The sequence below is a fragment of the Geotrypetes seraphini genome, chromosome 7, assembly GCF_902459505.1.
Source record: "Geotrypetes seraphini chromosome 7, aGeoSer1.1, whole genome shotgun sequence".
Taxonomy (NCBI): domain Eukaryota; kingdom Metazoa; phylum Chordata; class Amphibia; order Gymnophiona; family Dermophiidae; genus Geotrypetes; species Geotrypetes seraphini.
Window position 1 is genome coordinate 94,309,795 of NC_047090.1, and position 22,602 is coordinate 94,332,396.

The 22,602-nt window shown below is 40.7% G+C and overlaps 2 protein-coding genes across 3 annotated transcripts in view; one reads left to right on the plus strand and one right to left on the minus strand.

Annotated features, from left to right (window-relative positions):
* Positions 1-17,184, minus strand: part of LOC117363922 (putative N-acetylated-alpha-linked acidic dipeptidase) — a 294,479-nt gene extending 277,295 nt beyond the window's left edge. Inside the window, exon 1 of one of the 2 annotated variants that reach the window (XM_033952501.1) lies at positions 17,037-17,184. Coding sequence is in view for 1 of the 2 variants with exons in the window: in XM_033952500.1 (XP_033808391.1) it covers positions 1,543-1,663 (121 nt within the window). In the remaining variant the exon portion in view is untranslated. Of the gene's footprint in view, positions 1-1,542; positions 1,715-17,036 lie in introns of those variants that run through there. The other variant, XM_033952500.1, reaches the window with a different exon arrangement.
* LOC117363924 (WAP four-disulfide core domain protein 3-like) lies at positions 1,561-21,057 on the plus strand. The gene is made up of 4 exons (XM_033952504.1): positions 1,561-1,720; positions 8,970-9,107; positions 14,367-14,513; positions 20,813-21,057. The coding sequence occupies exons 1-4, from the start codon at positions 1,654-1,656 to the stop codon at positions 20,827-20,829; spliced, it is 369 nt and encodes a 122-aa protein (XP_033808395.1). The 5' UTR covers positions 1,561-1,653; the 3' UTR covers positions 20,830-21,057.
* Positions 21,058-22,602: the final 1,545 nt, after the last annotated feature.

Genomic DNA, 22,602 nt, shown 5'->3' on the forward strand with positions numbered 1-22,602 from the left:
GACGATGCAAAGTTATTCAGAGTAGTGAAGACATAGAAGGATTGCGAAGACCTGCAACGTGACATAAACACGCTCGAGGGATGGACTGCGACATGGCAAATGAGGTTTAACGTGGATAAGTGCAAGGTGATGTATGTCGGTAGCAAAAATTTATACACAAATACAGGATGTCCGGTGCAGTACTCGGAGAGACCCTCCAGGAAAGAGACTTGGGAGTACTGGTCAACAAGTCAATGAAGCCGTCCACACAATGTGCGGCAGTGGCAAAAAGGGCAAAGAGAATGCTAGGAATGATTAAGAAGGGGATCACATACAGATCGGAGAAGACTATCATGCCGCTGTACTGGGCAATGGTGCGCCCCCACCTGGAATACTGCATCCAGCACTGGTCGCCGTACATGAAAAAGGGTATAGCACTGTTCAAAAGGGTCCAGAGAAGAGAACAAAAATGGTTAAGGGACTGGAGGAGTTGCCGTACAGTGAGAGGCTAGAGAAACTAGGCCTCTTCTCCCTTGAAAAGAGGAGACTGAGAGGGGGCATGATCAAAACATTCAAGATAATGAAGGGAGTAGACAGGTTGTCCTCTCCAAGGTAGAGAGAATGAGAGGGCACTATCTAAAGTTAAAAGGGGATAGATTCCATAAGGAAATTCTTCTTCATCCAGAGAGTGGTAGAAATCTAGAATACTCTTTTAGAACTGTTATAGAGGAAAGCACCCTCCAGGGATTCAAGACAAGGTTAGACAAGTTCCTGCTGAACCAGAACATACGCAGGTAAGGCTAGACTCAATCAGGGCACAGAGCGGACTGCTGGGCATGAGCGGACTGCTGGGCACAATGGACCACTGGTCTGACCCAGCAGCAGCAATTCTTATGTTCTTATTCTGAGCTCAATTTGGCTCCCAAACAGCTCCTCCAGATTATCTTGCCACATGACCCACCTCAACCACATCAGTCCACAGACCATTTTAATCTGCAAATTCCATCTGTACAAGATCTGAGGTTAACAACATCCAGGGATAATATTTTTCATTGTATTGGGCCCAAGGAATGGAATAATCTCCCTGGGTATATTTGTCAACAGCAGAATATACAGAACTTCAAGAAATTACTCAAAAGGCACTTGTTTTGTCAGATAAAATACAGGATCTGAGATTGTTTAAATGAGGAAGAGTGGAGATTGACGATAGCAAAGTGCTGGTCCCTGATGTATTTTACTGTCTGTATTATCTTTATTGTTTGTAGAAATGTCTGTCGTTGATGCGACTTGTTTGTTATATCTAATTTTATATTTTGTATATAAATGTGTAACTCGCCCTGGATAAGGTGGGGATAAATAAATAAAACAAACAGTATAGAAAAACTGAATAATAAGTTTTAGAAATATAACATAGAAAGTTTAAGTCAAGAACAATAATTTATGCGTCACTCCCAGTTTATCCATCTTGAATAAAGCAAGGAAGAAACAAATTCTTGGAAGTGGGCTGATTCCTTTAAAAAAAAAAAAAAAAAGATAATAATTAAGCAATAAAATCACACCTACCACAGAAAAGCTGAGTCAGTTCTTGCTTTTCCTGCTCCAGTCCTGCACTACTAAGCCTTTTAATTCCAATCCTGATCAAGGTTTGAGGCTCAAACAGCTCCTGACAGCACCATGAAGGCATCAGGTGGCATTTTTCTCTTTGTGGTATTCCTCACCCTTCAGAGGGCAGAGTCTTTTGGTGAGTACAAATTAAAATCTAGATTATAATATACTGATAGTCTGCCAGCAAGGAGGATGGGGTGGGGTGTATAAGATGTACCCTAGAAAGCTTTATGCATCGGGAGAGAGAGGTTTTTCGGTAAGTTACAATTTGAAGTCATCTCTGGAACATAACTTATTGCAGTTTATTCAATGCACTGGGAATGCAGGGCTAAAGGAAGAGGGAAACATTCAAATTTGAAAATGGATAAAATCATGGTTTCCTTTAATTTGGTATACCACCATTCAAAAAAGCTATCTCCATGGTTTACAGGTAAAAGCATAAAAATAAAGTTTATGAAAATGGGAAGAAAAAAAAGGGGAGAACACAATAGGAGACATAAGTTCCAATTGATTTTACAATAGAGAAAGTGGGGAAGGGGCATTAATAGATACACTTCCCCCTCCCTATTCGATGTTTTGGACGTTCGCGGTTTTGATTATTTGTGATTTTATTTTGCCCAGGCCCCCAGGAAGTTCCTGTTGTAGTCTCATGAGACCACAGGAATTCCCAGCACGGCTCTGAATGGGGCAAGAGTGTAGGACGATCGCTCCTGCCCCGAGTCACCGCTAGACCACCAGGTAAGGTCCAGGGGTGGGTCAGAGCCGGCCCAAAAGTTATTCGTGAATTTTACCTATTCACGGGCCGGCTCTGCCCCTAACCCCCGCGAATAGGGAGAGAGAAGTGTAGAATTAGATATAAAAAAGGGGAGGGCAGCAGAGTCAGGAAATTAAGTTGGCAGCAGCTGGAACCTATGTGTAATCAACTCCTCTTCTTTCCTAGGAGTCTGCTGGCAAGACCACCCAGGTAGGGGGATCAATGGACAGAGAATAGCTCAAAAATTCAAACTCAGCCTAAACACACCCCTACAGAATATATATAATAATGCCAATCATTGGTTGACTATGCTGTATACGAGAATGCTGATATCTCACAATATAATAAGGTGGAGAAAAAAAAAAAGCACTGGCTGAAAAATACTCCCTCTAATGATATAACAGTTTACAAATCCAAGAATTCCCAACTGGGAGTGAAGGAAATCACAGTTCCCACAATTAAATTCAGTCACAGCTAAAGCATTCAATATCAATAATTCCAAGTGCAGTACTTATTTCAGTTCCTGTTATGTTAAAAAAAATCTAAATTCAGTCATGATACTGAATGCTGTAGCCATGACAGAGTTTGGCTGTGGGAACTGTGATTTCTTTTACTCCCAGTTGTTAGTTCTTGGACTTATAAAGTGTTGCATCTTTAGGTGGAGTGTTTTCAGCCAATGACTTTTTCCCCCCACTTCATTATGGTTTTGAGATATCAGCATTTTGATATATTGGCATTGCTGTAGCCCCCAATGTGGAGTGTATATGCTCTGTAAGGGTGAGTTTAGCACTGAGGTTGAATTTTTGAGTTGATTCTCTCTTTTTATATATAGAACCCCCAGCTGGATAGTCTTGCCAATAGGAGTCTTTTGAGTATCTGTGAGTATTTTTTCCTGTCACCTATTTGAATTTTGTATAGTCAATGCAGTTTATAGGAGTGGAGGAGTGGCCTAGTGGTTAGAGCACCTGCCTCAGCACCCTGAGGTTGTGGGTTTGATTCCCCACTGCAGGCCCTTGTCACTATGGGCAAGTCACTTAACACTTCATTGTCCCAGGTACAAAATAAGTACCTGTCTAAAATATGCAAACCACTTTGACTGCATAAACCACACAGTAAAAAACAGTCTACATGTCCCATCCCCTTACCCATTATATGCAGGTACTCTCTTTGAACTTAATGGACTCACAATCTAAGTTTTATACTTGGGGCACTGGAGGGTTAAATGGCTTGCCTAGAATCACAAGGAGCCTGGGTAGGACTCAAACCTAGTTCCCCTGGTTCTCAGCACACTGTGCTAATCATTAGGCTATTTCTCCACACTAAGATTCATTCAATACACACAAGGACACAATGACACTAAAATGTAAACATTGGAAAACTTCAGTTTTGCTTTTGAAAACTATAAATTAGCTGCCAGGTTTATCATGCCAACCTTACCATGTCCTCTTTCAACTAGCTAATATCCATCAGTATATATCTATGCTGAAGGATATTATACTTTATAAGAAATGTTTTCAGGAAAAGTTTGCTGCATTTGGAATTCCCTTAGATTAGGGCTTCTCAATCAATCCTTGAGGCACACCCAGCCAGTTAGATTTTCAGGATTTCCACATTGAAAATGCACGAGATCTAATTTCATGCAATGGAGTTAGTGCATGCAAATAGATCATGTACACTCACTGGGGAAGTACTGTAAACCTAACTGAGTTGTGGCCCTCGAGGACCAAGGTTGGACACTCCTGCTTTAGATGCACTGAGATGCTATTTTATTATCTGTGTCTAAATTTCAAAATACAGGCAGTCGTCAACTTATGACCTACACGACATACGACTGTTCGACTTTATGACCATGCTTGGCGTCCACACTCGATGCGTCCTCACAGCATAGTATGGATGCCCCTTACGATGACCACCAAGAGGAAAATAACTTTGAGGGCCTTTTTTGATAGTGCGTCTATGTCCAACTATGGATGTATCCTGCTTGATGTCCAAATATCTGGGCGGGGAAACATCCAATTTCAAAACTGCTAGACGTCCACATTTTCTTTTTGAAAATGACCTATTTGGATGTCATGTCCCTTAGGATGTCTAACATTTTTAATCATTTTTGAATAATAAACTAAGAAACATAGAAGGTGACGGCAGAAAAGGGCCACGGCCCAACAAGTCTGCCCACTCTAATGACCCATGTTCAAAATGTCCAAACCAAGCCCTTTTGGATGTGGGAGGGGCCAACATCTTTATGGACTGGCCATGCAGATATCTCAATAGGGCGGCAGTATGATTCTATCTCATGCTACCAAAGGTTCATTGATTACATTTTGTCCTCCAACCACCATATATTCCCTTGGAGGCCAATCTTTTTCCCTGTCTGTCCTGGTGGGCTCACAATCTATTTAATGTACCTGGGGCAATGGAGGGATTAAGTGACTTGCCCAGGGTCACAAGGAGCAGTATGGTCTCCTACTTGTAGTCCTTGATTCCCAATATCATTGCCCTTAGGGACTTGCTCTAAATTAACTCTTTCCCAGCAAAGGGATTTCTTCATCTCAAAACTGAGTTCCTCCTTTGGATCCTGAATAAACCAGGTTTATGAGCTGTCAAAGGGGGAACTTTCCTTTTCTCCCTACTGAGAATCTGGACACCATAAGGAAACTGGATGTCCCTCTGCTCAGTCATCTCTTCCTGCTTGGCTCCTCGGATATGCAGTTAGTAGACAGTATACGGCTTCATTAACTCCTAATACAAATTTATAGAGAAATCTGCAATAGAAATCTCTGGGAGCTAGACCAGAGGAACCCATGTAAAATCTTTGTCAATCCAAGAAACTCATAGTCGAGTACATAAAAAATTATATTAAACCCATTGGAATTTAACATTTCATTTTACAATGGAAGGTGTGCAATAAGATGCTGTTTTGAAGGTTTGTGACAGGATGCTCACTTTTCTGAAACAACATTCTAGTTCCTCCTGTCTGCACACCAGGGTGGATTTGATTTAAATTGAATCAATTTAAAGCATGATTTAAATAACTAGGCAGAACGACGATTTGACTCATACCTGTGACATTATGAATGGATTAATGGAATTCATTTACCAAAAAATTTAAACATTGTATGACTATACAGCTTCATGCTACCTACTTAAAAACAAATCCTTATTTCATGATAAATAACTTTTGGACTATAAATCATCTTAAATAGAAAACTATGTTTTGGATAAAGTTTCTCTCAAAAATAACTTATTTAGAAAAATCCAATTTAAATTAAAAAAAAAAATCATTGATTTTTATCCACCCTGCTCCACACTGTATCCTTGGTTCTCCTTCAGGGAAACCTGGTGCATGCCCAGTGCCCAATGAATATGGACTAGGCCTTTGCAGAGATCAATGTGATAATCCATATCTGGCGAAGGATGTAAGAAGACTTGAAGCGGTCCAGAGGAGGGCGACAAAAATGATAGGAGGCTTGCGCCAGAAGACGTATGAGGAGAGACTGGAAGCCTTGAATATGTATACCCTAGAGGAAATGAGAGACAGGGGAGATATGACGTTCAAATACTTGAAGGGTATTAACGTAGAACATAATCTTTTCCAGAGAAAGGAAAATGGTAAAACCAGAGGACATAATTTGAGGTTGAGGGGTGGTAGATTCAAAGGCAATGTTAGGAAATTCTACTTTACAGAGAGGGTGGTAGATGCCTGGAATGTGCTCCAGAGACAGGTGGTGGAGAGTAAAACTGTGACTGAGTTCAAAGAAGCGTGGGATGAACACAGAGGATCTAGAATCGGAAAATAATATTAAAAATTGAACTAAGGCCAGTACTGGGCAGACTTGCACGTTCTGTGTCTGTATATGGCCATTTGGTGGAGGATGTGAAGGGGAGGGCTTCAATGGCTGGGAGGTTGTAGATGGGCTGGAGTAGGTTTTAACGGAGATTTCGGCAGTAGAAACCCAAGCACAGTACCGGGTAGAGATATGGATTCTTGCCCAGAAATAGCTAAGAAGAAAAAATTTAAAAATTTAAATTGAATCAGGTTGGGCAGACTAGATGGACCATTCGGGTCTTTATCTGCCCTCATCTACTATGTTACTATGACAGAGAGTGCCTTGAAGATAAAAAGTGTGTGAAACAGCCTGTGGTGGAACTTTCTGCCAGACATCTTTCTTTCTAAACCAGTCAGGTAAGATTACCTCTTCCATTTTGATTAAATCATTTGCAAATTTAACACCTTAACAAAACACAATATTGTGCTGATGGGAGCCCATTATAAGATAATTCTTTAATCTGTTAAAAAATGCCTTTCCTCATGAGTCAGCAGTGAGGACATACCCTATTTGACATCTAATTAGCCCAAAAAAGTGCCTATGTTATATTGTGACCGGGTGTGGCCATACTGCTAGTGGCCATTGGCCAGGTCCAAGGCTACAAAACCCTGACCAAGCTAAGATATAGGAGTTGGTAGAATGGGTTATACTGCAAAAAGGTCAAAAATAACAAACCAATTTTGATAAACTCAAAATATTTATTTTATTTGGTCTTTTCCACTTATCTATCTGAAACGTTCAGCAGAAAATTATTCAATAAGCAAAACAAATCAAAGCACAGAGATTTCTTTCCCCTCAGGTAAGTAAAGTTAATTCACTTCAATACTGTTCACAACCTGAATTTTTCTTCAAGTACTAACACCACATTTGGTATTTTCCTGCCTTCCTGCAGGCTTCAGTCTGGCCTTATTCAGCTGCACCAGACCAGCACACTACTTCGATACTTGAAAATATATATATATAATTATTCCAAAGCTCAGTGGTTTTAAAGTAAAGTTTAGAAAGATGTTGAAGACACAACTGTTTGTGGAAGCTTTTCTTTGAAATTGTGTTAGTGTGTTTATTTAACAAGAATCCAGAATTGTGATCGCTACACTTTACTTAGTAGGACAGACAATATGCAAACGCGTTGAGTTTTTGACACTATTTTAAGTGAACTGAATTACTATGTGATTTGTGATGTAAATGAATGCATTTTGTAAATGTTTTGTCCTTTGAATTATTGTGAATGTTTTAATTGTTAGCTGCTTAGTTATAGGCAGTCTAGAAATTTTATAGAAACGGAAGTAACCATGATGGAAAGGTATAGAAATGCACATCATAAAATAACTTTTACAATTGGGAATGGGGGAAAAATCCCAACAACAAATAGAAAGAACACAATAGGATGGAAGGGGAAAAAAAGATGTAGGAAACCTTTTATCTAGCCTCCATTAAAAAAGAATACCAGAAGGTTGCAGATCATTCAGAACATGGCTGTTCAGTTGATTTTCAATTTGAAAAATTTTGATGCAACATTGGCTCCCAGTTGAGGCACGAATATTATACAAGTTATACAAGTTTGTACCTGTTACAAAATGTTGTTTGGCCTTATACCTGTTTATATTATTGATTACTTTAAATTTACTGACAGAAAATATTTTTCTTGGCATTTTAGATTATCTACATTTCCTACTGTAAAAGATTGTATATACAAAAGATTTTGCCATAGACTTTTATCTTTTCAAGTTGGATCATGGGAGAAACCCTTTTCTGTCCTGAAAATGCTAAAGTACCAGCATTTATTTTTAAATTATTAATCCCTTATACTTCTAACAGAATGTTACGATCAAATGAATAGCATTTATTGACGATTCCTTCCCTTAAGATTATTAATACGAGACGACAATTTATCTTTTCTGTTACAGCCCCTCAAGTTTGGAATTCTCTTCCTATTTATTTGAGAGAAGAGCGCAATCTTGACAAATTTAAGAGTAATTTAAAAACTTTTCTTTTCAAAGATGCCTTTGATAACTAATTATCTAGTTTTTGGTTAATTCTTTTTTGTTGTATAATATTATGGAATTTTTATTTCCCCCACCTTATGTACTTTCCTTGATTGCTCTGCTTCTTTTAAATATTTTGTAGTTCACCTACCTTTTTTCCTTATGTTTATCTGTTTGTTAAGTTTGTTAATAGGACTTAATTTTTGTTAAGTATTGTATTAATCCCTAAATATTGTAATTTTATTATGTTCATCGCTTTGAAATATGATTAAGCGATCAATCAAAAATCTTATTAAACTTGAAACTTATTTGACAAATTCTTCTGAATGTGATTATAATACACTGTGCTTGTACAGTCTCTTGATTGTTGTTAACTGCACTGAACTGAGAGGTTACTGCAGTATATAAGTGGATTTGTTATGTTATGTTAATATATAAAGCAGTGTCTCAAACTCAAACCCTTTGCAGGGCCACGTTTTGGATTTGTAGGTACTTGGAGGCCCTCAGAAAAAATAGTTAATGTCTTATTAAAGACATGACAATTTTGCATTAAGTAAAACTCTTTATAGTTTATAAATCTTTCCTTTTGGCTAAGTTTTAATAATAACATTGTAATTTATAGTTAAAGAGACATATGATCAAGAAACTGTTTTATTTTACTTTTGTGATTATGATAAAACATACTGAGGGCCTCAAAATAGTACTTGGCGGGCCGCATGTGGCCCCAGGGTTACAAGTTTGAGACCAATGATCTAAAGGATGCTGCAGTGATATTCTAATTTTCTCCTGTCTCCTCACTGTCTCCTTGTTTTCCTTCAGAGAAACCTGGTATGTGCCTAGATCCACGCTGTAATTTAAACTGTAATGATGACAAAGACTGCAGCGGAAATAATAAGTGTTGCAAATCACCCTGCGGACGCACCTGCAGGCCACCTGTTTTTTATTCACGACCTCTATGTAAGATTACTTTCTCCATTTGATTGCATTACTTACAGCTTTAATATCGTACCAAAATACATCATTCTGCTGATAGCACTGTATAAATTTCTAATGGGAGCCCATTATACCACTGTAATCTGAATAAGAAAAATATGTTTAGTTCACGTTTCATTGGAAAAATGTTTTCCCATGTGAATCAGTTGTGAGCACATACACTATAGAAATATGCATTTATTGGCAATGAATGCCTATAACATTTCACATTTGGGGCTCCTTTTACGAAGCCACGTTAGCGGTTTAATGTGCGTAGTAGCGCGCGCTAAACTTCCGTCCGCGCTAGCCGCTACCATCTCCTCTTGAGCATGCGGTAGTTTTTTGGCTAGCGCAGGGGTTAGCGCGTGATAGAAAGTCGCGTGAGATAAAGCTGCTAATGTGGCTTCGTAAAATGAGCCCCTAGTGTCATTTTTGCCCCAATCCTGAAATTTTGCAGTTGATGTTTAAAGTGATTTAACAGGGTAGGAGAAACTCCTGGCCAGTTTAATAGTTTTTGTGGGGCTGTCTGCTGATATTAGCGGCATTTAGCCAATTCATGTCACAGATAGCCACACTAAGGCCTGGATTTTGTAACCGGCGCCGTTGTCGGTGGTTGCCTTAAAAGCGGCCTCCGATCGCACGTCAATCACCCGATGGTACCGGTTATAGAATCGCACCTCTGGCAAAGGGAGACACCAGAAATGTAGGCCTGGCTCTGTAGGCACTTTCCAGCACCTAATAAAGACCATGCTATTCGGGAGATCTGTCAAGACAATTTAATGCTGTGCCTTACTTCCAATCAATAAGAATCCACAAAAGTGCTGAGGATACAAAATTCAATTTCTAAAGTACTATGTGGGAGTTCAGACTTCCACATAAGAACATAAGAAACGCCTTCACCGGAACAGACCAAGGTCCATCTAGTCCGGCGATCCGCACACGCAGAGGCCCATTTAGGTGCTCCTAGTTGGAGACCCGGATTTCCCGTATCCCTCAATATGATTTTCAAGAAGGTGTGCATCCAACTTGCGTTTGAAACCTAGAACAGTAGCCTCTGCCACCACCTCCTCCGGGAGAGCATTCCATGCGCCCACCACTCGTTGTGTGAAACAGAACTTCCTGACATTTGTCCTGAACCTGCTGCCACTCAGTTTCAGGCTATGACCTCTTGTCCGTGTCACATCTGAAAATGTCAGTAATGCTGCTTCCTGGTCAATTTGGTCAAATCCTTTTAATATTTTAAAAGTCTCTATCAGATCCCCACGCAGTCTTCTCCTTTCGAGGGTGAACAGTCCCAGTTTTCCGAGGCGTTCCTTGTAGCTTAAATTCTCCATGCCTTTGACTAGTTTCGTGGCTTGCCTCTGCACCCTTTCCAACAGAATTTTATCCCTCTTAAGGTATGGAGACCAGTGTTGGACACAGTATTCCAAGTGTGGTCTGACCATTGTTCTGTAAAGTGGCATTATAACATCTTCCGACCTACTCGTGATCCCCTTCTTAATCATGCCTAACATCCTATTTGCTTTCTTTGCCGCCGCCGCGCATTGAGCCGTTGGCTTTAGGGTTCTGTCTATCAGCACCCCCAAATCCCTTTCTTGTTCGCATTTGGCTAATGTCACCCCCGACATCTTGTAATCATGTTGTTTGTTTTTCTTTCCCAGATGCATCACCTTGCATTTGTCTATGTTAAAATTCATCTGCCACTTTATCGCCCACGTTTCCAGCTGGTTTAGATCCCTCTGAAGATCCTCACAGTCCTTTTGAGAGCCAACCGCCCGACAAAGTTTTGTATCAACCCGAATCAAATAGTTCCAGGTGGTGATATTCTTCATTATTCCCAGTACTTATTCTTTATTCTTTTTTATTTCATTATTTCTTTTTTAATTCATTTTTAGCCTTTTCCACAATTCATTTAATAAATAGGGTATATAAATAAGTTCATGACTTAGCTTTAGTTAATAGCCAATTCTCCTTCCCGATGCGTTTCGCATAACTTTATCAAGGTCGGGGGAACTGTAAAAGAATAGAAAAACAGTGTTTAACACGGTACAATAGAGAATTAAAGATTAAATACTAGCTTCAATATATTCCCTTAGTTTTATCTTAAAATTAGAGCTAAGCTTCTCCTGTTGAAACCAGCCACTGTCGATCCAAAAAGATGGCTGCGGCATTCTGTGACAGCGCTTAAGTAAACCCGCACAAGTAAAACCTCCAATATATTATGATGTCATTACGTCTCCGTACAACCCAGCAACCAGCCAAACTAAAAACTTTATCCAAGAAAGCCATGACAAGAGATGAATTTAGCAGGATATACTGATATTAGCTATCAACCTGAGCCATCCAGTCAGAGGTTTCATTCAGGCCACTCAGTACCATGGCCTGAAGTTCAAACATCCACCTGAGTTCTCTAAGGTTCAGCGTGCGATCGATATTACCTCTCTCCCTCCCACCCTATCTGAATCATGTCTAAAACTCTCCATTTAAGATCTGATAATTTGTGACCACATAATTTCCAGTGCCGAACGAGAGGGGATACTTCATTTTGGGTGTAAACTCTGGACTTGTGCTCTGTTAGCCTTGTCTTAATCATGCAGGTCGTACGACCTATGTATAACTTAGGACAGGGGCATCTGGGTTTACATGTGCCTTGCGGGCAGTACCAATGGTGTGCATACACCCTGCCAGGGGAAACTTGGAGTTATCCGGTTACAGGAAAAATATACAAAGCTAGGTACCAAACTAATTGTAATTCCCACCATGTAATTTATTTTATTCAATGCCCCTGTCCTAAGTTATACATAGGTCATACGACACGCATGATTAAGACAAGGCTAACAGAGCACAAGTCCAGAATTTACACCCAAAATGAAGTATCCCCTCTTGTTCGTCACTGGAAATTATGCAGTGGGCTTATATTGTATCAATTTGACTTTTAGCATATTGTGATATTTTTGAATTGTTCCTGTATTAATAAAAATTTACAGTTCTATACTCTTGGAAGCCCAGGAACTGGTTCCACATTTTGTTTTCAGTATTACCCGATTTTTGTGGTACCCAGGTCCATTTCTGTGGTTGGTAGGACCGTCCTCGTGACGTAGACCACCTCACAGCATCGTTTTGCAAGGGGTGGGGTATGAGTCATTAATAGTAAGCACTCCTTTGAAAGAGCACACACTATTCACAAAGGGCCAGATTCTTTGTATTTATTTATTAACTTTTCAGATCATTATACAATCCATAAAACAACAAAGAAAATGTAAATCAATATACATCTCTCAAAGAAAAACTTACTAACAAAAAAAAAGGAAAATCTATCTAGTCCTCTTCAAGGGAGGAGTCTTTCTTAAACTTGATATACGAAACACATTCAATCAAATAATAGCTGGACCAACGGCGAAACCACGCTGATCTCTACAATTGGAAGGGCTCCTGGCTGAAGCTGCAGTCGGCAGCTCTTCAGTTCGTCTTTGGATCCAGCTCCTCCACGGAGCTTTTCTCTCCTGCTCCCACACTGAGCCATTCGGGCACTCTCCAGCTGCAATCGGCAGCATTTTTTAATTCGGGGCCAGCTCCTGTTTTATTATTTTCATAAGACAAAAGAATCAATAACTCTCTTAGATCCCCTGCTTCCCTCCAGCCCACCGGGATCACAGAAAAAGCTTCCTGCCTTCACAGGATTATTTGGGCTGTCTCTGCCCGTCCCAGCGTCGGACTCTCCAGCGTCGGATTCTTCTTCAGCCCATTGAGGGCCGCCGAAAGTCTCTCCCACAGCGTCATCTCCAAGGCAGAGGAAAATTGGCAACCCCCCTCCCCAACCTGGCATCAGTGGCTACCGTTCTGTTGCAAGCGGTGCTCAGTCAATAGCTTCTCCTCTGATGCAGCTTCTGTTTCCGCCTGGGCGGTTTGTGTCAGAGGGCAACTTTGGCCGAGCAGCAGCACCGCTTGCAACAGAACAGTTGCCGCCGATGCGGGGGGGGAGGGATGTTGCCGTTCTTGCTTGCTAATCTTAGCAAAGGCCAGGCCCGTCATCCCACCAATAATCATCTGGTCATTATGACCCTTATTTGTTTTAAAATCAGGTCTAGCCCAAAATGTCCAAATTGTCCCATGGACACTTTGTAAAATGTTTATCACTGTTAAATGTCCAAGTGCTAAGCCTGCCCTAATCCTGCCTAAACACGCCTCTAACACACCTAAGATTTAGACACACTGGAGACAAAACAACCAGAAAGACGTCTAAAAAATCAGTTTTGAATATTTCCACGTGGACATTTGACTAGTAAGATATCCAAGTGCTGGTTTATGCTGTCTTTTGGACATCTATGTGTTTTTTTTAAATGAGCTGCATAGTATCAAGCCAGGGCTCAACCACTGCAGAGATCACTTTGGTTAACAATGAATCATTAATAATTACTGTTTGAATTTGCTCATCCATCATCTATCATGATTTAGAAATCAAGATGTATCACTCTGCCTCATCCTTCTCGTCTACAAAAAATATTATCGTCATAGACAAACTTTTAAATTGATGCTGTATTTTTGAGTGCTTGCCTGTCAGTGTCTATTTACTGATGTACCTGCAAAAATGAAAAATAACTGCAACTTTGATTCTATGTATTTTCAGTAACTAGGGACATTGATGTGAAATGATGTAATAGCTACAAACAGATTTTAAAGGCCCAGATACACTAAACTCTGCGACTGTCTGTCACCAAATCAGTTTGGTTTAGCGACAACCTAATTTGCTGACCCGATGTACACAGTGGCTGTCATTGGGGGAGGGGGGTGCAGATGTTCGGGGCTATCATCAAGGGAGCCTACAGTGGTCATCGGTGGAGCAGCTATCATGGGGAGGGAGGCATGGCTGTCGTCAAGGGAGCCGGTGTGACTTTTTTTAATGGATATAGGTATTATATGTGTGCAACACACGTGCAACATCTGTGCCCATTTAACAAAAAAATAGTTTTCCTGCCCTGAAGAGCTGAGCGGCAGAAGGCTGCTTCGAGGCTTCCCCTGCCGCTCAGCTGTTCGGGCTTCTCCTGCTGGCTCTGCGCATGTGTGAAAGTCGCTTTTCCAGTGACCGGTGGGGTGGGATTAATTTGAACGCAAAGTCGGTCAAGTATCGATTACCGTTTTAAAATCAGACAAGGGATTGGCCCACAGTGACCCACTTGCTTTTAGCAACCATTTTTAGCATCTGGGTCACAGTACCTGTCCTAATTTGTGCCTTCTCTTCTGTAGGGAACGATAGAGACTGCCCAGATAATTTGGAACCATGTTGTGATCCAAATAATCGCAATGATGATGATGATGGTTGTCGAGGTGACAGAGATTGTGACCGGAATTACAAATGCTGTTTGAAGGGCTGTAGAAGGGAATGTGTGAAAGGTAAAGTACCCTGATCCACAGTGAGAACTATCTTTATACTGAAGGGAGGCTTACATACAGAGCCTCATATTCAGTATCAGATCACACATATCTCTTATATAACCTTGCCCTTACCTCCACTCTCACTTTTCCGTTCCTCAAATGCTCTTGCTTCACTCTTCTTAATATTGTTTTACTCTTTAATTTGCTTTTTCTCACTTCCCCTTGTGCTCCTCTTTCCCTTTTCACTCCTCTCATTCCTCCATCACTGTCACCTCTTTTACACTTCTCATGCCACACTTGATGTTCCATAAATTGATTATGTCACCCCTTTACGCTTAATATTCTCACTCTTGCCTCCTCTCTGTCTCCCCGTTCCTTCTGTGCCCCCCCCCCTCCCACTGCCATGCATCTGCTGCTTCCCTTCCCCACACCTCTGTAACATTCCTGGGAGAGCAGCAAATCATCAACCTGCTGTCGCGCCTGCATCAGCTCTTCATTTGACGTCACTTCCTGGACCCGTGCCTGGGAAGTGACATCAGAGGGAGAGGCCACCCAGGCATGAAAGCAGGTTGGGGAGGTTGCTGCTCGCCCAGGAATGTTACAGAGGTATGGGGGAAGGGAAGCAGCGTGCACTGCAGTGGGGGGGGGGAGGGGGGATGAGCATGTAGGGTGGGGGTGGAGAAGAAGGCAGGGGAGGGGTGCCACCGCCCTGAGCGCCTCTCACCATCACTACACCACTGATTCCATGTACCAAAACACATAGATATTTTATGGAGCTCCTCATTTCTTATTTGTTTCATTTCACATTGGTTCTCACAGAGCCGTTTCTTGGTAGGCCCCTCGCACACTTAGACTTGCCCCCTCTTTTACAAAGGTGCACTAAGATTTTTAGCGTGCTCTAAATGTTAGCGCACGCTAAATACGCACTAAACGCTAACGCGTGCATGTTACCCTATGGATGCGTTAGCGGTTAGCTTATGCGTTGATTAAGCATGTGCTAAATCTGCACTAAAATGCTTAGCGCGCCTTTGAAAAAGAGGGCCTTGGTTGGAGTTATTATCCAGGTTGTTTATTCTTTTTTAGTTCCTGCTTAGCCCCTGCTTAATGGAGTATGCTTCAGATGCCAGTACTTGTCTTCACACCTGACAATGAAGAATCAAATCTCGTAGCAATGCTGAATGAAATCTTTATGATCAGGAATGTGGGAGGAGAAGGGTGGGGCGGGGGTTCAACTTGATATAAGTTCTGTTTGACAGTAAATGATCTACAAAGACTCAAAAAAGGTAGTATGAAGAGTGGCATAGCAAGCGGAGGTCGGACTGTCCCAGGCACCAACTTGCTATAGGCGCCGGCACCTCTCCACCCTCCCACACCATGCTCGTGCCCTTCCTTCCCGCCTCCACCTACCTCTTTAAATCTTCACCAGCATGAACAACTACTCTGGCCTGCTACTCGCGCCGCCTGGCTCCCTCTGAAACTACTTTCGGGTCACAAAGCCAGGAAGTGATCTCAGAGGGAAACGTGGAGTAGGCTGGAGAAGTTGCTCAGGCTGGCAAAGTTTTAAAGAGGTACAGGTGTGGGAAGGGAGGGTACGAATGTGGCATTGAGGGTGCGGAAGGAGCAGCATGGTAGAGAGGTGGGCATGGGGGGTAGCCATTACCTCAGGTGCCTCCTACCCTTGCTACACCACTGAATATGAAGCACAAGAACCAAGTGGTTAAGTGGTATAATTTTCGTCGTCTTCTTTAAGGGAAGAGCTCAATCTTACCCCCCTTTTACTAATCCACGGTAGAGGTTTCTACCACAGTCTGAAGCACTAAATCCTCCAATGCTCAAAGAATTCCTATGAGTGTTTGAAAATTGAGCACTCCAGGCCGCAGTGGAGACCTATACCTCGGCTTAGTGTTCATGCTATTTATCTCTCTTGCACCTTTGGCAACTCTTGTTCAGGCATTGAGCTCTGCTCTTTTGCAGACATCATACAGATTCTGAGAGTCCATGAGCCTTTGGATTCATAGGCCACGCTTCTTTCTTAAATTCTTTACATGCAATTGAGAGTTAGAAAAGACATCACAGACGTATCCTTCAAAGTCTGAATCAATCTAGTTTTCACCAGTCCCACTCTTTTGCCCATTATGGCTGCCTTCAAGTTCCAGTAAAAGACTCGCTGTGCTCACTTGGAATATGGACTTATTTTTATTTTGTCTTTTTCTTCCTATATTCCTTCCATAGAACTCCTGTGATCCCCATTCCCGTGCAGCCCTCTGTCCTGCCTTGAATCATGCTTGAAAAAAATTAAGCTCAAAATAGAGGCCAATTAGTTGACTACTCAATGATCTTCGTTAGGAATGATTTGTCAGGAATTTAAGAGATAATGATGGTTTGAGTATTGTGAAACCTCTAATCCTGTCTCACACCTTGCTTTCATTTATTGTTCTACCCTCTCCCACGCTCTCACCACCTCACACCTCCTTTTAGCCTCCTCCACTTTCATTCCTCTCATTGTCTCCACCCCCATTTTCATCTCTCTTGTCACTTTACCTGCTCCTCTTCCTGTTGGGAATCTGCTCGGCCTCTACTTCTGGCAACTGACCTTTAGGCTTCTGCATGTATATTTGCCAGAACTCCTCAGTCCCCAGCTTTCAGGATCAATAAGATGTTGTTTAATTAAATGCAATCTTTTTTTTTTTTTTTTCTCTTGAAAATTTATTGAAAATTTTATCAAGATACAAAAAAAGGAGAGAAACAAACAATCAATATCAATACCATAATCGTGGAACAATAAATGAGTAAAAACAATTATTCAAGCACAACAGAAAATCGTTAGATACATACAATCAAAGGTAAAAATATTCTATGGTGTTGTGATAAGTAGCGGGAAGATATTCAAGGAAAGAAAAAAAAGAAAAAAAGTCAGGAGAGAAGAGGGAAAAGAAAGAAAAAGAAGGGTGATGACGGAGGGCGAAAGGTAAGTAAGAAAGCAACAAGGGGTGAGAAAGAGAAGAGAGAGTCCCCCAGAGGCCAGAAAAAGGGAGAGAGGAAGAAGTTGGAAAGAGAGATATAAGATATAAAAGACGTTAGGCATTAACTTATGAGCGGTTAGGTAATTAAATGCAATCTAATATAAACCACTCATTATTTGCTCTTAGAATACAATGTGCATAAGAAGTCAAATAGCTGAAGTTCAGCTGTGAAACTGAAATATACCAACCGGAGACAAAAATCTGTGTTTAACCCACTCACATGAGATTCAGACACAGTATTTATGGTTTATGAAGTGATTGTCTAAATGGAAGTAAAAAAAACCCAGGTGCTTATCTGTTTGAAAAACACCTATTTGGGGGGTTTGAAAGTTTTATCATTAGTTAAAAAAAAAAAGCCAAAAACCTCCATTGCATATTTGTTTAATATTATGCTGTGTTATGCTGTGTTGAACTCACAATATTTCTTCTTCTCTGCAATGCTTGATTTTGAATGGCTTCTTCAGGGGACAGTTCAACAGCAGCATTATATCGAGCACTTCCCCTTAAGAAGCCATTCAACAAATAGTGAAACGGTTTTGGCCTCCGGGGGGAGAGAAGGTAAGTGCCGGGTTATTTGGCTCAAACGTTTGCAACAAATCTGCATGTGTTATAAACAAATGCCATGAAAAATATTCAGTGCACATATTGAGATTGCCGTGCTAAAAAAAAAAATCAGCACAGCAAGCGTTATTGAAATTTATTGAAATTAATTCAAAATCAAGCATTGCACAGAAGAAGAAATATTGTGAGTTCAACACAGGAAATCACATCATAAAGCATAAATACTGTGTTTGAATTACTGATATTTCATGAACTTCAGCCGAGGACATGTTTCTTAGATTGCTATCAAGGATACTTCAAGCAGTTCCAGGCACATTCAGATCTGCCCCAAAAGTGTTTGCTCCCATAATGATTTTTATACAGACAAATTTTGCAGAAGAGAGCCCGATATATTTTGCTGTTGTCAGAAAGTTAATTTAGACACCACTTGTATAAAAAGTCAATTTTAAAACAAAAGCATATTTATAATTTTTTTTTTTAATCCACTTCTCTTGGAGTCATATTTAAAAAAAAAATTAAGAAGAGATTAGACTCATTCTATCTCGGTTGAAAAATAACAAAATATGTAGAAATTGTGATGATTCAGTTATCTAACGGCTGCTTATATCAAACTGCTGTACGGCTATTTATCGCAGGCTGGCGAACTAAATGCTCTGGTGTTCATTCAATTCCTATGAGCTTTGGAGCTTTTACCTCGCCAGCCCACAGTGAAAAGCTCTACAGTGGTATGATAAAAGCCAGCTTAAATTTTCACCAAACAAAAGACACGTTTTAGAACAGAGCAGAAACAATTTTTGTCAAATCAGCTTCAATGTGTGGAGGAAGTTTCACTTTTGAAAAGCATCAAGGGCTTAATGCTAAAACTGTGTGCCTATATATATTGTATAAAAGAAAGTAAAATCCGTTTTTGCTGTGGTAAGCACATGGTACTTAGCACAGCCTAATGAAAGGATGCTGTGATAGAGGTGGGCAGCGTGTTCCGGAGAAGGATTGCACGGATGGACAGATAGACCACATTCTGGGCATTCAAGAAAAAAACGCTTTAATTAAACAGTACTGCAGAGCCTGTTTCTTCACAGGCTCCTATAAGTTTGTGTTCTTACAAGAAAACAAGTAGGTTTTTCCCCAGTCTTTTCCCAATCACAAGTCCCATTCTCCGAAGGGCTTGCCACGCCCCAAACAGTCTTTATTTTAGATGCACGAAACAGTTAGACAGCATATGGTCCCAGCAGGCACTGAAAAAAAGGCAGGTTTTTAAATGCAGTAGTGACTTACCTCCTACAAACTCTGTCAATACCAAGCCCTTCCAAGTAGCTTCTCCAGCTCCTAGGTTCCCTCTAGCACACCTCTCCTCCTGGGTCTGGCTAGGCCTTTTAAGTTCCCATGAGTTACTTCCTGGTTTCCTACTTTTCTCCCTTCCCCCCTTCCTGAGAAAAACTCTTTCTCACTGCTACTGAGGTTGTGAGACAATTTAGCCAGGAGGAGGAGTGCCGGGTTTTCCTGAGGTTTATATTGAGTCTGAGCAGCAGTGTCAAGCAGGGAAAGTGGCAGGGTTTCATACACTCTGTCACAGATGCCTATACTTAAAAGTGTCAAATTTTTCAAAACTGGACAAAAAAAAAATTAACTTTTTAAAGATCAGAGATTTAAGCACAATTGCTTCCTTAACTATTTAGGCAAATCCTAGTCAAACAAGTATGGTAATTAGCTGACACTTGTGCCTATTGCAAAGCAGGTTTAAATACCAACATCCAGGAATTTTTTTTTTAATATGGGGATATTTGATTAAAGCGTTCTAGCTGATTTAGCGCGCGCTAAATGCTAACGCCTCCATAGAATATAATGGGCGCGTTAGCATTTAGTGCACGCTAAATTGGCTAGCACGCCTTAGTAAAAGACCCCCTATGTATCTATTCTCATTGCAAAATCAGAAAAACAAATATACTTTTCCTGTTTCTCTAAAACTGGGAAACTGAATGCTGTGAAATTATAAATATAAAAAGCTATTCCCTAAAATTTTCAATTATAGGTGTTGATAATTTTTCTTGTAAATTCTGCTCTTTATTTATTTATTAAAAAAATGTATCAACCCCCTATATCCAGGCGGCATTACAGTAATAACATGCAGAGAATATAACAAACAAGACTTTTACAAACATCTTGAGTTACAGATGAATAATCGCATCTTAAATAGATCTTCACAGTACAGTTCATCTTAAAACCAGTATTCAACGTTTCAACTTTATTGAAATGCTTCTAAAAATAATGTTGTTTTAGGAATTTTGTGTAAACTGAACAAACCTTCTACAATGCAGGAGCATAGCCAAGGGTGGACCTGGGCCCACCCAAGTCAGGCTTGAATATGAATACTGAGAGAGACGGAGCTCAGGCGCCATATGCCTGGAACAGACTGTCTGAGTCAATATGTCGGGCTTTGTCTCTAGCAGTATTCAAATCCAAGCTAAAAAACCATTTTTTTTTTTCAAGGTTACTTTCAACACCAGACTCCTACTCACCGTTAGATACCTGTGTCCATCCTATCATTCTCTCTGCAAGAAACTCCTGTCTGTGTCTGTCCAAATTAGATTGTAAGCTCTACTGAGCAGTGTCCATTTACTGCTTGTTAAGTGTACTGCTCTGCATATGCCTATTAGCACTATAGAAATGATAAATAGTAGTAGTAGCATCTCATGCTATTAAATCTACTTTCCTTTTTCTTTTTTTTTTGCACAGTGCGTTGGCATCATTGAGATTAGGCTGAACAACAGCACTTGCCTTCATGTGGGCTACCTCGGAGATCTGGATCCCTTTGCCTAGGAAGAGTAGTGCAGGTGGTATAAGAAGGGGGGTATATATATGGGATGAGCATGTAGAAGTGTTATGAATATTTCTTATTCATTCTCTGATAACATAAATTCCATGTCACTGTACAATGATAATGAAATTTGGACAATAAATTTGAAGCAACTTCAATCTTCTCATTCCTATTGCTTGACTTTCCTACAATACAAAAAAACATAAAACCCTAACAGATGCTATATATCCTTAAAGTTACTCCAGATCAGCACTTACCAAAAAGTACAGGGGGAGGAGCACTGCAATGATATAAAATTAACGTCAAAATAATATAATAGTGAAGTGTATTCTCAGTGTGAGGTTGCAAGCTTTGTGAAGCCAAAAGTTCAAATGAACCCCAGCTGCAATGCTTAACCATCCTGAGCTTGGTTTCAGGGACAAAAGCCCCTTCCTCAGGAACCGAGCAGAGTGTAATCAAAGGGAAGCCGCCAAAATTCTAAAGGCTTCGCCGCGCTGCTGCTCACTAGCGTGCTAGATTCTCGGCAAAACAGCGTAGTGAAGTCTTCTGAATTTTGGCGGCTTCCCTCTTTGATTGCACTCTGCTCGGTTCCTGAAGAAGGGGCTTTTGTCCCTGAAACCAAGTTTGCACTCCCAACGATTCATCAACAGTCCTCTTACTGAACAGGACAATATATAACATACAAAGTTAAGTACTGTGTTTTGTGATTCTCTTTTTTTCTTTATTTGCTTCATTCTACTTGGCTAAGAATGGGGCAGAGACACAGATGTAATTGTACTTAATAAGTTGTTCACTTGATTTCACATCTAGGGTGTATTCCTACCATGGTGTGTGGCTTAATTGTGAGCTTTGCTCACCTTGGAAAAGCCCAGGATGGTTAAGCATTGCATCTGGGGTTCATCTTGAACTTTCGGCTTCACAAAGCTTGCAACCTCACACTGAGGATACACTTCACTATTATATTATTTTGATGTTAATTTTTAGGCCATTGTGGTTCTCCTCCTTGGTACTTTTTGGTAAGTGCTGCTCTGAGAGTGACTTTCCTACAAAGACAAGACCTCATACTTAGGGTTATCGTATGAAACTGTTTCATTACTGAATGCAAATAGTTAAGCAATTATTTTTGAAGAAAATATAGGTTGAAATTCATAGGGGACTGTTTGCCTTACTTACATTTCCACGGTGACATCAAGGACAGATGTTTAAACCATTCAGAGAAAAATCTACAATTCATCCCCATCTAGCAATATCAGCCCCACCTCAATTTGGGATCCTTTAACTAAGGCGCGCTCACCGATTTAGCACATGCTAATTGATTTAGTGTGCGCCAAAGATTAGTGTGCGCCAAATGCTAAGGCGCCCATAGAATATAATGGGCGCCTTAACATGTTAGCGTGCGCTAATCTTTTGCGCGCGCTAAATCGGTTAGCGTGCTTTAGTAAAACGAGCCCTTTGTTGTGCTGTGTAATAATTTTTTTTACAAACACAGAGAACTGGTCACTTTAGTAAGTACCACCTCTTTTTCTTTTTGTAAAAACTCACCAGTCTTTGGTGCTATTGCATGGATAATACACTTCTCCCTCAGTATTCACAGGAGTTAGGGGCAGAGCCGGACCACGAAGTGTGAAAAACCGTGAATAACTTTGTGCCAGCTCTCACCCACCCCGGACCTTACCTGGTGGTCTCCACCTCCGATCGCCTCCTCTGA

What these genes read in the sequence shown, in the direction of transcription:
- LOC117363924 (XM_033952504.1), top strand. Translation starts at nt 1,654, where the DNA reads ATGAAGGCATCAGGTGGCATTTTTCTCTTTGTGGTATTCCTCACCCTT. An exon ending in TCAGAGGGCAGAGTCTTTTG is followed by an intron (nt 1,721 to 8,969) that starts GTGAGTACAAAT and finishes GTTTTCCTTCAG; the next exon opens with AGAAACCTGGTATGTGCCTA. An exon ending in TTTTTATTCACGACCTCTAT is followed by an intron (nt 9,108 to 14,366) that starts GTAAGATTACTT and finishes TCTCTTCTGTAG; the next exon opens with GGAACGATAGAGACTGCCCA.